We start from the raw sequence: 16,267 nt of genomic DNA on the forward strand, positions 1-16,267 counted from the left end.
AATCCTCTCCTGTGTGATACTGTCTGCTGAGCAGTGTATCTAATCTTATACTGTGTGGTACTGTCTGCTGAGCTGTGTATCTAATCCCCTCCTGTGTGATACTGTCTGCTGAGCCGTGTATCTAATCCTCTCCTGTGTGATACCGTCTGCTGAGCTATGTATCTAATCCTGTCCTGTGTGATACTGTCTGCTGAGCTGTGTATGTATCTAATCCCCTCCTGTGTGATAATGTCTGCTGAGCTGTGTATCTAATCCTCTCCTGTGTGATAATGTCTGCTGAGCTGTGTATCCAATCCTGTCCTGTATGATACCGTCTGCTGAGCTGTGTATCTAATCCTATCCTGTGTGATACTATCTGCTGAGCCGTGTATCTAATCCTCTCCTGTGTGATACTGTCTGCTGAGCTGTGTATCTAATCCTACCCTGTATGATACTGTCTGCTGAGCCGTGTATCTAATCCTCTCCTGTGTTATACTGTCTGCTGAGCCGTGTATCTAATCCTCTCCTGTGTGATACTGTCTGCTGAGCCGTGTATCTAATCCTCTCCTGTGTCATACTGTCTGCTGAGCCGTGTATCTAATCCTCTCCTGTGTGATACTGTCTGCTCAGCTGTATCTCTAATCCTCTCCTGTGTGATACCATCTGCTGAGCCGTGTATCTAATCCTCTCCTGTGTGATATTGTCTGCTGAGCCGTGTATCTAATCCTCTCCTGTGTGATACTGTCTGCTGAGTCGTGTATCTAATCCTCTCCTGTGTGATACTGTCTACTGAGCATTGTATCTAATCCTCTCCTGTGTGATACTGTCTGCTGAGCAGTGTTTCTAATCCTCTCCTGTGTCATACTGTCTGCTGAGCCGTGTATCTAATCCTCTCCTGTGTGATACTGTCTGCTGAGCTGTATCTCTAATCCTCTCCTGTGTGATACTGTCTGCTGAGCTGTGTATCTAATCCTACCCTGTATGATACTGTCTGCTGAGCCGTGTATCTAATCCTCTCCTGTGTCATACTGTCTGCTGAGCCGTGTATCTAATCCTCTCCTGTGTGATACTGTCTGCTGAGCTGTGTATCTAATCCTCTCCTGTGTGATACTGTCTGCTGAGCCGTGTATCTAATCCTCTCCTGTGTCATACTGTCTGCTGAGCCGTGTATCTAATCCTCTCCTGTGTGATACTGTCTGCTGAGCTGTATCTCTAATCCTCTCCTGTGTGATACCATCTGCTGAGCCGTGTATCTAATCCTCTCCTGTGTGATACTGTCTGCTGAGCCGTGTATCTAATCCTCTCCTGTGTGATACTGTCTGCTGAGCATTGTATCTAATCCTCTCCTGTGTGATACTGTCTGCTGAGCAGTGTTTCTAATCCTCTCCTATGTGATACTGTCTGCTGAGCTGTGTATCTAATCTTCTCCTGTGTGATACTGTCTGCTGAGCTGTGTATCTAATCCTATTCGGTGTGATACTGTCTGCTGAGCTGTGTATCTAATCCTATTCGGTGTGATACTGTCTGCTGAGCTGTGTATCTAATCCTATCCGGTGTGATACTGTCTGCTGAGCAGTGTTTCTAATCCTCTCCTGTGTCATACTGTCTGCTGAGCCGTGTATCTAATCCTCTCCTGTGTGATACTGTGTGCTGAGCTGTGTATCTAATCCCATCCTGTGTGATACTGTCTGCTGAGCTGTGTATCTAATCATGTAATGTGTGATACTGTCTGCTGAGCTGTGTATCTAATCGTCTCCTGTGTGATACTGTCTGATGAACTGTGTATCTAATCCTATCTTTCGTGATACTGTCTGCTGAGCCGTGTATCTAATCCACTCCTGTGTGATACTGTCTGATGAACTGTGTATCTGATCCCGTCCTATGTGATACTGTCAGCTGAGCTGTGTATCTAATCCTCTCCTGTGTGATACTGTCTGCTGAGCTGTGCATCTAATCCTGTCCTGTGTGATACCGTCTGCTGAGCTATGTATCTAATCCTTTCCTGTGTGATACCATCTGCTGAGCTGTGTATCTAATCCTCTCCTGTGTGATACTGTCTGTGGAGCCGTGTATCTAATCCTCTCCTGTGCGATACCGTCTGCTGAGCTGTGTATCTAATCCTCTCCTTGCGATACTGTCTGCTGAGCAGTGTATCTAATCCTCTCCTGTGTGATACTGTCTGCTGAGCAGTGTATCTAATCTTATACTGTGTGATACTGTCTGCTGAGCTGTGTATCTAATCCTCTCCTGTGTGATACTGTCTGCTGAGCTGTGTATCTAATCCTCTCCTGTGTGATACTGTCTGCTGAGCCGTGTATCTAATCCTATGCTGTGATAATCTGCTGAGCAATGTATCTAATCTTATACTGTGTGATACTGTCTTCTGAGCTGTGTATCTAATCCCCTCCTGTTTGATACTGTCTGCTGAGCTGTGTATCTAATCCTCTCCTGTGTGATACTGTCTGCTGAGCAGTGTATCTAATCTTATACTGTGTGGTACTGTCTGCTGAGCTGTGTATCTAATCCCCTCCTGTGTGATACTGTCTGCTGAGCCGTGTATCTAATCCTCTCCTGTGTGATACCGTCTGCTGAGCTATGTATCTAATCCTGTCCTGTGTGATACTGTCTGCTGAGCTGTGTATGTATCTAATCCCCTCCTGTGTGATAATGTCTGCTGAGCTGTGTATCTAATCCTCTCCTGTGTGATAATGTCTGCTGAGCTGTGTATCTAATCCTGTCCTGTGTGATACCGTCTGCTGAGCTGTGTATCTAATCCTATCCTGTGTGATACTATCTGCTGAGCCGTGTATCTAATCCTCTCCTGTGTGATACTGTCTGCTGAGCTGTGTATCTAATCCTATCCTGTGTGATACTATCTGCTGAGCCGTGTATCTAATCCTCTCCTGTGTGATACTGTCTGCTGAGCTGTGTATCTAATCCTACCCTGTATGATACTGTCTGCTGAGCCGTGTATCTAATCCTCTCCTGTGTTATACTGTCTGCTGAGCCGTGTATCTAATCCTCTCCTGTGTGATACTGTCTGCTGAGCTATGTATCTAATCCTCTCCTGTGTGATACTGTCTGCTGAGCCGTGTATCTAATCCTCTCCTGTGTCATACTGTCTGCTGAGCCGTGTATCTAATCCTCTCCTGTGTGATACTGTCTGCTGAGCTGTATCTCTAATCCTCTCCTGTGTGATACCATCTGCTGAGCCGTGTATCTAATCCTCTCCTGTGTGATACTGTCTGCTGAGCCGTGTATCTAATCCTCTCCTGTGTGATACTGTCTGCTGAGCCGTGTATCTAATCCTCTCCTGTGTGATACTGTCTACTGAGCATTGTATCTAATCCTCTCCTGTGTGATACTGTGTGCTGAGCAGTGTTTCTAATCCTCTCCTGTGTGATACTGTGTGCTGAGCCGTGTATCTAATCCTCTCCTGTGTGATACTGTCTGCTGAGCTGTGTATCTAATCTTCTCCTGTGTGATACTGTCTGCTGAGCTGTGTATCTAATCTTCTCCTGTGTGATACTGTCTGCTGAGCTGTGTATCTAATCCTATTCGGTGTGATACTGTCTGCTGAGCTGTGTATCTAATCCCATTCGGTGTGATACTGTCTGCTGAGCTGTGTATCTAATCCTATCCGGTGTGATACTGTCTGCTGAGCTGTGTATCTAATCCTATCCGGTGTGATACTGTCTGCTGAGCTGTGTATCTAATCCTACCCTGTATGATACTGTCTGCTGAGCCGTGTATCTAATCCTCTCCTGTGTCATACTGTCTGCTGAGCCGTGTATCTAATCCTCTCCTGTGTGATACTGTCTGCTGAGCTGTGTATCTAATCCTCTCCTGTGTGATACTGTCTGCTGAGCCGTGTATCTAATCCTCTCCTGCGTCATACTGTCTGCTGAGCCGTGTATCTAATCCTCTCCTGTGTGATACTGTCTGCTGAGCTGTATCTCTAATCCTCTCCTGTGTGATACCATCTGCTGAGCCGTGTATCTAATCCTCTCCTGTGTGATACTGTCTGCTGAGCCGTGTATCTAATCCTCTCCTGTGTGATACTGTCTGCTGAGCATTGTATCTAATCCTCTCCTGTGTGATACTGTCTGCTGAGCAGTGTTTCTAATCCTCTCCTGTGTGATACTGTCTGCTGAGCTGTGTATCTAATCCTATTCGGTGTGATACTGTCTGCTGAGCTGTGTATCTAATCCTATTCGGTGTGATACTGTCTGCTGAGCTGTGTATCTAATCCTATCCGGTGTGATACTGTGTGCTGAGCTGTGTATCTAATCCTATCCGGTGTGATACTGTCCGCTGAGCTGTGTATCTAATCCTATCCGGTGTGATACTGTCTGCTGAGCTGTGTATCTAATCCTATCCGGTGTGATACTGTCTGCTGAGCTGTGTATCTAATCCTATCCGGTGTGATACTGTCTGCTGAGCTGTGTATCTAATCCTCTCCTGTGTGATACTGTCTGCTGAGCTGTGTATCTAATCCTATCCGGTGTGATACTATCTGCTGAGCAGTGTATCTAATCCTATCCTGTGTGATACTGTCTGCTGAGCTGTGTATCTAATCCTCTCCTGTGTGATACTGTCTGCTGAGCCGTGTATCTACTCCTCTCCTGTGTGATACTGTGTGCTGAGCTGTGTATCTAATCCTCTCCTGTGCGTTACTGTCTGCTGAGCTGTGTATCTAATCCTCTCCTGTGTGATACTGTCTGCTGAGCCGTGTATCTAATCCCATCCTGTGTGATACTGTCTGCTGAGCTGTGTATCTAATCATGTAATGTGTGATACTGTCTGCTGAGCTGTGTATCTAATCGTCTCCTGTGTGATACTGTCTGATGAACTGTGTATCTAATCCTATCTTTCGTCATACTGTCTGCTGAGCCGTGTATCTAATCCACTCCTGTGTGATACTGTCTGATGAACTGTGTATCTAATCCTGTCCTATGTGATACTGTCAGCTGAGCTGTGTATCTAATCCTCTCCTGTGTGATACTGTCTGCTGAGCTGTGCATCTAATCCTGTCCTGTGTGATACCGTCTGCTGAGCTATGTATCTAATCCTTTCCTGTGTGATACCATCTGCTGAGCTGTGTATCTAATCCTCTCCTGTGTGATACTGTCTGTGGAGCCGTGTATCTAATCCTCTCCTGTGCGATACCGTCTGCTGAGCTGTGTATCTAATCCTCTCCTGTGCGATACTGTCTGCTGAGCTGTGTATCTAATCCTCTCCTGTGTGATACTGTCTGCTGAGCAGTGTATCTAATCTTATACTGTGTGATACTGTCTGCTGAGCTGTGTATCTAATCCTCTCCTGTGTGATACTGTCTGCTGAGCTGTGTATCTAATCCTCTCCTGTGTGATACTGTCTGCTGAGCCGTGTATCTAATCCTATGCTGTGATAATCTGCTGAGCAGTGTATCTAATCTTATACTGTGTGATACTGTCTTCTGAGCTGTGTATCTAATCCCCTCCTGTTTGATACTGCCTGCTGAGCTGTGTATCTAAACCTCTCCTGTGTGATACTGTCTGCTGAGCAGTGTATCTAATCTTATACTGTGTGGTACTGTCTGCTGAGCTGTGTATCTAATCCCCTCCTGTGTGATACTGTCTGCTGAGCCGTGTATCTAATCCTCTCCTGTGTGATACCGTCTGCTGAGCTATGTATCTAATCCTGTCCTGTGTGATACTGTCTGCTGAGCTGTGTATCTAATCCTGTCCTGTGTGATACTGTCTGCTGAGCTGTGTATCTAATCCTCTCCTGTGTGATAATGTCTGCTGAGCTGTGTATCTAATCCTGTCCTGTGCGATACCGTCTGCTGAGCTGTGTATCTAATCCTATCCTGTGTGATACTATCTGCTGAGCCGTGTATCTAATCCTCTCCTGTGTGATACTGTCTGCTGAGCCGTGTATCTAATCCTCTCCTGTGTCATACTGTCTGCTGAGCCGTGTATCTAATCCTCTCCTGTGTGATACTGTCTGCTGAGCTGTGTATCTAATCCTCTCCTGTGTGATACTGTCTGCTGAGCCGTGTATCTAATCCTCTCCTGTGTGATACTGTCTGCTGAGCCGTGTATCTAATCCTCTCCTGTGTGATACTGTCTGCTGAGCTGTATCTCTAATCCTCTCCTGTGTGATACCATCTGCTGAGCCGTGTATCTAATCCTCTCCTGTGTGATACTGTCTGCTGAGCCGTGTATCTAATCCTCTCCTGTGTGATACTGTTTGCTGAGCCGTGTATATAATCCTCTCCTGTGTGATACTGTCTGCTGAGCAGTGTTTCTAATCCTCTCCTGTGTGATACTGTCTGCTGAGCTGTGTATCTAATCTTCTCCTGTGTGATACTGTCTACTGAGCTGTGTATCTAATCCTATTCGGTGTGATACTGTCTGCTGAGCTGTGTATCTAATCCTATTCGGTGTGATACTGTCTGCTGAGCTGTGTATCTAATCCTATCCGGTGTGATACTGTCTGCTGAGCTGTGTATCTAATCCTATCCGGTGTGATACTGTGTGCTGAGCAGTGTATCTAATCTTCTCCTGTGTGATACTGTCTGCTGAGCTGTGTATCTAATCTTCTCCTGTGTGATACCGTCTGCTGAGCTGTGTATCTAATCCTATCCGGTGTGATACTGTCTGCTGAGCTGTGTATCTAATCCTATCCGGTGTGATACTGTCTGCTGAGCAGTGTATCTAATCTTCTCCTGTGTGATACTGTCTGCTGAGCTGTGTATCTAATCTTCTCCTGTGTGATACCGTCTGCTGAGCTGTGTATCTAATCCTATCCGGTGTGATACTGTCTGCTGAGCTGTGTATCTAATACTATGCTGTGTGATACTGTCTGCTGAGCTGTGTATCTAATCTTCTCCTGTGTGATACTGTCTGCTGAGCTGTGTATCTAATCTTCTCCTGTGTGATACCGTCTGCTGAGCTGTGTATCTAATCCTGTCCTGTGTGATACTGTCTGCTGAGCTGTGTATCTAATCCTATCCGGTGTGATACTGTCTGCTGAGCAGTGTATCTAATCTTCTCCTGTGTGATACTGTCTGCTGAGCTGTGTATCTAATCTTCTCCTGTGTGATACCGTCTGCTGAGCTGTGTATCTAATCCTATCCGGTGTGATACTGTCTGCTGAGCTGTGTATCTAATACTATGCTGTGTGATACTGTCTGCTGAGCTGTGTATCTAATCTTCTCCTGTGTGATACTGTCTGCTGAGCTGTGTATCTAATCTTCTCCTGTGTGATACTGTCTGCTGAGCTGTGTATCTAATCATATCCGGTGTGATACTGTCTGCTGAGCTGTGTATCTAATCCTATCCGGTGTGATACTGTCTGCTGAGCTGTGTATCTAATCCTCTCCTGTGTGATACTGTCTGCTGAGCAGTGTATCTAATCCTCTCCTGTGTGATACTGTCTGCTGAGCAGTGTATCTAATCCTATCCGGTGTGATACTGTCTGCTGAGCTGTGTATCTAATCCTATCCGGTGTGATACTGTCTGCTGAGCAGTGTATCTAATCCTCTCCTGTGTGATACTGTCTGCTGAGCAGTGTATCTAATCCTCTCCTGTGTGATACTGTCTGCTGAGCTGTGTATCTAATCCTCTCCTGTGTGATACTGTCTGCTGAGCTGTGTATCTAATCCTATGCTGTGTGATACTGTCTGCTGAGCTGTGTATCTAATCCTATGCTGTGTGATACTGTCTGCTGAGCTGTGTATCTAATCCTCTCCTGTGTGATACTGTCTGCTGAGCTGTGTATCTAATCCTATCCTGTGTGATACTGTCTGCTGAGCTGTGTATCTAATCCTATCCTGTGTGATACTGTCTGCTGAGCTGTGTATCTAATCCTATCCTGTGTGATACTGTCTGCTGAGCTGTGTATCTAATCCTATCCGGTGTGATACTGTCTGCTGAGCTGTGTATCTAATCCTATCCGGTGTGATACTGTCTGCTGAGCTGTGTATCTAATCCTCTTCTGTGTGATACTGTCTGCTGAGCAGTGTATCTAATCCTCTCCTGTGTGATACTGTCTGCTGAGCAGTGTATCTAATCCTATCCGGTGTGATACTGTCTGCTGAGCTGTGTATCTAATCCTATCCGGTGTGATACTGTCTGCTGAGCAGTGTATCTAATCCTCTCCTGTGTGATACTGTCTGCTGAGCAGTGTATCTAATCCTCTCCTGTGTGATACTGTCTGCTGAGCTGTGTATCTAATCCTCTCCTGTGTGATACTGTCTGCTGAGCTGTGTATCTAATCCTATGCTGTGTGATACTGTCTGCTGAGCAGTGTATCTAATCCTATGCTGTGTGATACTGTCTGCTGAGCTGTGTATCTAATCCTCTCCTGTGTGATACTGTCTGCTGAGCTGTGTATCTAATCCTATCCTGTGTGATACTGTCTGCTGAGCTGTGTATCTAATCCTATCCTGTGTGATACTGTCTGCTGAGCTGTGTATCTAATCTTCTCCTGTGTGATACTGTCTGCTGAGCTGTGTATCTAATCCTATCCGGTGTGATACTGTCTGCTGAGCAGTGTATCTAATCCTCTCCTGTGTGATACTGTCTGCTGAGCAGTGTATCTAATCCTCTCCTGTGTGATACTGTCTGCTGAGCTGTGTATCTAATCCTCTCCTGTGTGATACTGTCTGCTGAGCTGTGTATCTAATCCTATGCTGTGTGATACTGTCTGCTGAGCAGTGTATCTAATCCTATGCTGTGTGATACTGTCTGCTGAGCTGTGTATCTAATCCTCTCCTGTGTGATACTGTCTGCTGAGCTGTGTATCTAATCCTATCCTGTGTGATACTGTCTGCTGAGCTGTGTATCTAATCCTATCCTGTGTGATACTGTCTGCTGAGCTGTGTATCTAATCTTCTCCTGTGTGATACTGTCTGCTGAGCTGTGTATCTAATCCTATCCTGTGTGATACTGTCTGCTGAGCAGTGTATCTAATCCTATCCTGTGTGATACTGTCTGCTGAGCTGTGTATCTAATCCTATCCGGTGTGATACTGTCTGCTGAGCTGTGTATCTAATCCTATCCGGTGTGATACTGTCTGCTGAGCAGTGTATCTAATCCTCTCTCATGTTATGTCTTCATCTTTTAATATTTCTAACGGCACCAGGCAGGGATGCCCGCTTTCCCCTCTCCTTTTTATTCTTACACTAGAACCTTTACTACAAAAGCTCAGAGAGGAGGGGAGGATCGTTGGCATCAAATCAGCTGGTACTGAACATAAAATCGCAGCATACGCAGACGATCTACTTATCATGACCTCTAACCCGAGAATATCTGTCCCAGTTATCCTGACATTACTCAAGGAATACGGTGCACTATCAAATTTTAAGGTGAATCTTAGCAAATCTCAAGTCTTAAATATAAATATCCCAGAACCACAAAAAACACAAATGGCAATCGGGTCCCCCTTTACCTGGTCCCCCCCATCAATACGTTTCTTGGGAGTTGAGATTTCTCCAAACCTACAAGAACTTTATAAGTTAAACTTCCCACCGCTATTGCAGAAAATCCAGAAACTTACCCCCAACTGGAATATCTCATACATCTCCTGGTTGGGTAGGAAAAATCTCCTTAAATGTATGATATGGCCAAAAATAACTTATCTAGTGCAAGCCCTTCCAATCCACCTACCTAATTCTTTTTTCATTGACATACGAAAACTCCTCAGCCGTTTTCTGTGGCACAACCAAAAACCCAGACTTCCCTTACAAATATTATCCCTCCCACACTCTGAAGGAGGTATAGATCTGCCAGATCTAAAGATACTTCAACAAGCCACTCATCTCCAAAGAGTCGTGGATGGATCAGGCTCCCACCACAGAAGCAATGGATTAAAGTAGAAGAAACAATCCTTAAATTCCCCCTTAGACAGCTCATCCTCACGCCCTCAAGTAGTACTAGGTATACATCAATTAAAAACCCTTTCACCGCCACTACTTTTAAAATCTGGTCCAATCCCCATATAAGACAAATATGCTCCCCGTTTCCCTCCCCTCTCCTACAAGTTACAGACCTAGTTCTCTCCTTTCTCCAGCCCATAATGCCACAATACACAACTCAATTCGCAACTTGATAACACCACTCCAAAAAATTACAGATAATGGGGTCATGCCCTGCTTGGCAGAACTCAATCAAATGCTAGATACTATCTCTTTTCACCCCTTTATGTACCAGAAATTTATGTCTAACTTAAAACTAGTCTTTAAAACTCCAAATTATATTAGGGAAATGACTGATTTTGAAAAACTTATAGCTGCAAAAAACCCCTAAAAAAGAACGTTATCAGCTCTACAAAAACAATTATGCCTAGCCAGAACCCCTAAGAAACTGCCATATGTAATGAAGTGGGAACAGGATCTGAATAGGCCTTTCACCCCATCTGAAATTAAAAGATTACTACTAGCACCTAAAGTCTCCTCTAGATGTGTTAGAGTACAAGAGAATGGCTATAAAGTTCTCTCCAGGTGGTATATGACTCCATCAAAACTTCAGAAATGTTACAAAGGACTTGATCCTAACTGCTGGAGATGCTCTTCTGATGTGGGCACTATGCTCCACATGTGGTGGAACTGTACATTGATTAAGCCCTTCTGGACAAAAAGAATTCAAACTATTAATACAATTTTAAACTTGCAACTCTTGACCTCGCCGGAGATCTGCCTTCTGTTTCTGTTCCTAGATAACTTCCCTAAAATAAAATTAACCCTTCTTAGACAGCTCCTGGCCTCGGCTAAGTTACTTGTGACATCCTTATGGAAATCTGCGAAGACCCCAAATATCTCACTCTGGGAAATGAAGGTTGAACAAGTATACAGGCTAGAAGAATTGGCTAGCTGGGATGAAAAAAGGCATAAACAATTCTCGTTGATATGGCGTCCCTGGCATAAATATATTCTCTTGAAGCTCATCAAGAGAATGCCAAGAGTGTGCAAAGCAGTCATCAAAGCAAAAGGTGGCTACTTTGAAGAACCTAGAATATAAGACATATTTTCAGTTGTTTCACACTTTTTTGTTAAGTATATAATTCCACATGTGTTAATTCATAGTTTTGATGCCTTCAGTGTGAATGTACAATATTCAGAGTCATGAAAATACAAAAAAATCTTTAAATAAACTTTTGGTCTGTACTGTATATATAATATAACACTACAAGCCGCCCTCTGTCTGAAGCCTTTAAAGACTTGGCAAGTGCTACATGCCTGCGCAGTCTGGCTCTAGACAGAAGAACCCATTACGTTACAGGTAAGAGGAGTGTGTATGGCGCCGGAGATTGCGGTATGCGTAGACACTGAACACATACCGCGATCTCCGGCGCCATACTTACCTGACCGGGAGGAGCGTTGCAGCGGTGCTTCTCTTCTCGCCGGAGACCAGGGCAGGAGTGAAGGCGTTGGAATCGGCACATATGCATAGCTCTATCCGGCGCCATTTTACTGAAGACATATTTGCAGTGTGTCTTCAGCAAAATGGCGTTGAACAGCACGGTATGGGCACACGCGTACTCTGGCGCCGCACTGCTCCCCGGCAGAACAGGATACAGAAGCGCTGGAGCACAGGGAAGAAAGGTGAGTATGTGTTTATTTTTTTGTATCTGTGCACCGTGAAAGGGATGAGGGGTGCCATACATACCAGCAATGGGGTGTGAAGGGTACCATACATACCAGGAAAGGGGTGTGAGGGGTACAATGCATACCAGGATTTGGGGGCTGACTGAACCATGAAAACCAGGATTGGGGGGTGAGGGGTGCCATACATACCAGGATTGGGGGGTGAGGGGTGCCATATATACCAGGATTGGGGGGTGAGGGGTGCCATACATACCAGGATTTGGGGGGTGACTGAACCATGAAAACCAGGATTGGGGGTGAGGGGTGCCATACATACCAGGATTGGGGGGTGAGTGGTGCCATACATACCAGGAATGGGGGGTGAGGGGTACCATACATACCACTATACCAGGATAAGGATGAGGGGTGTCATGCATACCGGGACAGGGATGAGGGGTGCCATGCATACCGGGACAGGGATGAGAGGTGCCATGCATACCGGGACAGGGATGAGGGGTGCCATGCATACCGGGACAGGGATGAGGGGTGCCATGCATACCGGGACAGGGATGAGGGGTGCCATGCATACCAGGATAGGGATGAGGGGTGCCATGCATACCGGGATAGGGATGAGGGGTGCCATGCATACCAGGATGGGGATGGGGACCACGTATAAAAGGAAGGTGGGGGGCATATATACCAGGATGGGGGATATTGTCAGAATTGGGGGACATTACCCCTATACCAGTGTCAGCAGACGACCCCCTCCCCCTTAAAAGTGCATCAGGAACACATTTTTGGCTTAAATTTTTTTATTTTTATTTTCCTCCTCTAAAACCTAGGTGCGTCTTATGGTCCGGTGCATCTTATAGTCCGAAAAATACGGTACTTCTTACATTACATGAGTGATATCTATTGTAAATTCTATAATAGCTCAGAAACCGGCGAATCCTCACAGTGCATGGGGCGTGTCATGGGGGGATTCAAAAGTTTTCATTTTAGACTGTACATTATAGTCCTCCATACAGTAGTATGAGCACCACATAGTCCTCCATACAGTATTGCGGACACCACAAAGTCCTCCATACAGTATTATGGGCACTACATAGCACTCCATACAGTATTATGGGCACCACATAGTCCTCTATACAGAATGGGCTCCATACTGAATAATGGACCCCATATAATGTTCCATACAGAATAATAGGCCCCATATAATGCTCTATACAGAATAATGAACCCCATATAATGCTCATTACACCATAATTGACCCCATATATTACTCCATGAAGAATAATGGGCGTCATGTAATATGCCATACAGAATAATGGGCCCCATATAATGCTCCATAGGGAATGGGCCCCATATAATGCTCCATAGAGAATGGGCCCCATATAATGCTCCATAGAGAATGGGCCCCATATAATGCACCATAGAGAATGGGCCCCATATAATGCTCCATAGAGAATGGGCCCCATATAATGCTCCATAGAGAATGGGCTCCATACATAAAAAATAAATAATAAAATACTCACCTCTCCTCATACCCTGCTGGCTACCAGTCCTGTCTCTTCAACACTGAGACGTGACAGAGTCAGAAGACGCAGAGGAGACTGGACCTGCGGCCAGCAGGGTATGACGAGAGGTGAGTATTTCAAACACCGTAAAGCACGGAGGGGGGGGGGGTTACACCGGGCCCCCCCAACTCACAGGCCCAATAGAGTTCCAGTGTCCCCAACTGTGAGTGGGCCCCCCCCCTCTTGCCCAGGGCCCTGGCACTTGCCCTGGTGCAATGGGTGGTTATGCCGGCTCTGGCCCTGTAGCTGGTGCAGGATCAGTCTGGGGCAGGGGTCTGTATAGTAAGGTCTGAAGTGTCTCGATCTCAGGTCCGATGTGATTTGAACATTCATACAGATCGAGAGCCGATGATCTCACACTGACAGCGCGACCCCAACCTGCTTGAAGGGTCCATCTGCTACAATAAATCTTTCTGATCCTCAGCAGAGCGACCATAGATAACATTCAGGATCTGGCCCTGGACTTGTCAGGAGGTGAGCAGCATCCTGCCACTTCCACACTCTACAAAAAGTATAAATCTCCTGTCCTGACCACTATCCGGCCCCACTATCAGTATTTGGTCAGTATATTTTCTCAGGAGTGGGAGCCAAAACCAGGTCAGTAACAATCAGAGAAAAGGTATAATAGAAACAAGTCACCAATTCTGCATTTATCACCAACTCCTGGTTTTGTCTCCAACTCCTGAGAAAAAATACTGACCGAATACTGACCAAATACTGATAGTGGGGTCGTGGCCTTACAAGAATCAAAGATGTCTGCCCTCTCGTACTGCTCAGCGGCTGAAGCTTCTCTCCGGCAGGCATAAGAACGTGGCCTGTGCCGGCTGTTCTGGGCTGCAGATGCCCAGCTGGCACATGTACACAATGAAAGATACAGGGCCGCCCTGCATTCTGTAAAGAAGCAGCTGCTTGGCCACCGGCTTGGAGGGCATGTGCCCCTCTGGCCCACCTCACCCCTGGTCAATATGATACCATCTTTTTCATTAGTTGGTGAGGTTAGAAGAAATTTCACTCCAAGACAGTGGATTTTGTACTTTATTCCAGTATATTTATACATAGAAAACATGGCAATGAAAAACAAGTAGATGCACGTGCATAAAAATGTCCCAACATTAATTAACAAAAGCCTTTAAGATACAGATAATACTTGTATACAAAAATATTAACACATTCTCAAATTGTATATAAAGTGCACAAAAGTCAATAGCCCTGACATATAGTGTACACAGGGTCCGGTCCCCCCACATGGTATACACAAAATACAATGTCATCCAGGAAATAACAAAAAATAACAAATACATTTAATCTATTGTGAAATCCCATGTCTATACAAGATAATAATATGTAAAATTCTACAGTGTGAAAGAAATGAGCTAGAGACTACTACATGGTGATGATGCCTACAAACAAGATAATGCCCAGCTAATGCTGTAAATGATACAGATATTACCAGTCACCCAATTAGACACATGAGGTCCGGGCAAGTGATTTTCTACAGTTCATTGACCTCTATGATGACATCTAATATTTTCAATCATTTATAGAGCGGGGTACATTGGGCCTCATTAATAAATCTGCTCACTAGAAAACTAGTTGCCCATACTAACCAATTAGAGCTCAGCTAAGGTTGTTTTAACTGACCTGGAAAAGTAAAAGCTGTTCTGTGATTGGCTGGGATAAGTAAAAAGGCTGTTTTAATAAATGATTCCCAATGTACCAAGCCCCGCCATAAATGTTATTGATTACAGTAGGGGCCACAATATCCCATGTGTATAGTCATCACATTCATCTTATTGTCTGCGGTTACCTTGGGACATGCTATATTGAAATGTAAGATGATATCAGTGGGGTCCATGAGGCAGAGCAGTGTGTGGTACGTGTGACATTTCCTAATATCGAGCAATCAATACTGTACCTTGATCTGGAATGCAAAGTCTGCGTGGACAAGGAAGGGGCTCCCAGATGCCAGCTGTAAAACCCGTCGCTCCAGCATCACACGCTCATCACCGTCAGCAAGCAGGGCTCTTTTGCCGATGATCTTAACAGCAAAATGTTTGCGGGTAGATGAATCTTCCGCCAGCAGGACCGTTCCATAGCATCCCCGGCCAAGCACTTGATGGAATAATAATCTCCTCTTGATGGTATCAGAGACTGTGCTTTTGGAGCCAGTTGGCCGAACACCGCTGCTTCCTTCAGCCTTCTGCTTTAGATCCATGGGTTTCTGTCCTGATGTAATCCTTCTTCTTTTCTTCTCCTTTTTGTCCCCTGATGAGATGAAGATGGCTCCTCTCTTCTTGGCTCCCATCTTCTGACTTTCTACCTTCTCCTTTTCTTCCACTTCTTCTTTCTTCTGGACTGGTTGTTTTGTCCTGTTGACTGAAGACTTCCTCTCATCATCAGATGTGTCATGGGAAGGTCTTAGTCTCTTCGCTCCTTCTCTCCTCACCACGTTCTCCTCTACTTCTTCTTTCTTCTGGACTGGTGGTTTTGTCCTGTTGACTGAAGACTTCCTCTCATCATCAGATGTGTCATGGGAAGGTCTTAGTCTCTTCGCTGCTTCTCTCCTCACCACGTTCTCCTCTACTTCTTCTTTCTTCTGGACTGGTGGTTTTGTCCTGTTGACTGAAGACTTCCTCTCATCATCAGATGTGTCATGGGAAGGTCTTCGTGTCTTCAATCTTTCTCTGCTCACCACAATCTCCTCCTCTTTTATATTCATATTATTGCTTTGCTTAGAGTTAGTCGACATCTCTTCCACTGTTGTTGGTCAATTCCAACTGTCACTTCCAACTGTCACTCAGTGCACTTCATATGGAATCATCATGCATGCACCACCACTGGTCATGTGATCAGCATCTGACCAATGATATTTAAGAGATAAATGAACATTAGCTGAGATTAAATATTCAGGTAATATTCAGATATTCTGTGGAACACAAGGTGCCACATTTACTAATAGTAATAGAACTGCACTAAGTCGCCAATTTAATTTACATTGTTACTACAGAGCATCAGATGAATGTAATATAATAAATATTAGCAAGATGTATGATTTCCATCCACTCTACGTATCATAGAAATACAGATGTACTATCTTTTTATATAGAGATGTAGCAGAAGCCATCCTGATTGTTTGCAG

The 16,267-nt window shown here is 45.0% G+C and overlaps 1 protein-coding gene across 1 annotated transcript in view; it reads right to left on the reverse strand.

Annotated features, from left to right (window-relative positions):
* Nucleotides 1-15,559, reverse strand: part of LOC141222263 (protein kinase C theta type-like) — a 101,619-nt gene extending 86,060 nt beyond the window's left edge. Inside the window, exon 1 of the mRNA XM_073666653.1 lies at nt 15,044-15,559. Within this exon, the coding sequence (XP_073522754.1) occupies nt 15,044-15,433 (390 nt within the window). The 5' untranslated portion in view covers nt 15,434-15,559. The remainder of the gene's footprint in view (nt 1-15,043) is intronic.
* Between the last annotated feature and the right edge of the window lie 708 nt (nt 15,560-16,267).

This window comes from Phyllobates terribilis, unplaced genomic scaffold (assembly GCF_046119375.1).
Source record: "Phyllobates terribilis strain yellow unplaced genomic scaffold, ASM4611937v1 Scaffold_353__1_contigs__length_1967111, whole genome shotgun sequence".
NCBI lineage: Eukaryota > Metazoa > Chordata > Amphibia > Anura > Dendrobatidae > Phyllobates > Phyllobates terribilis.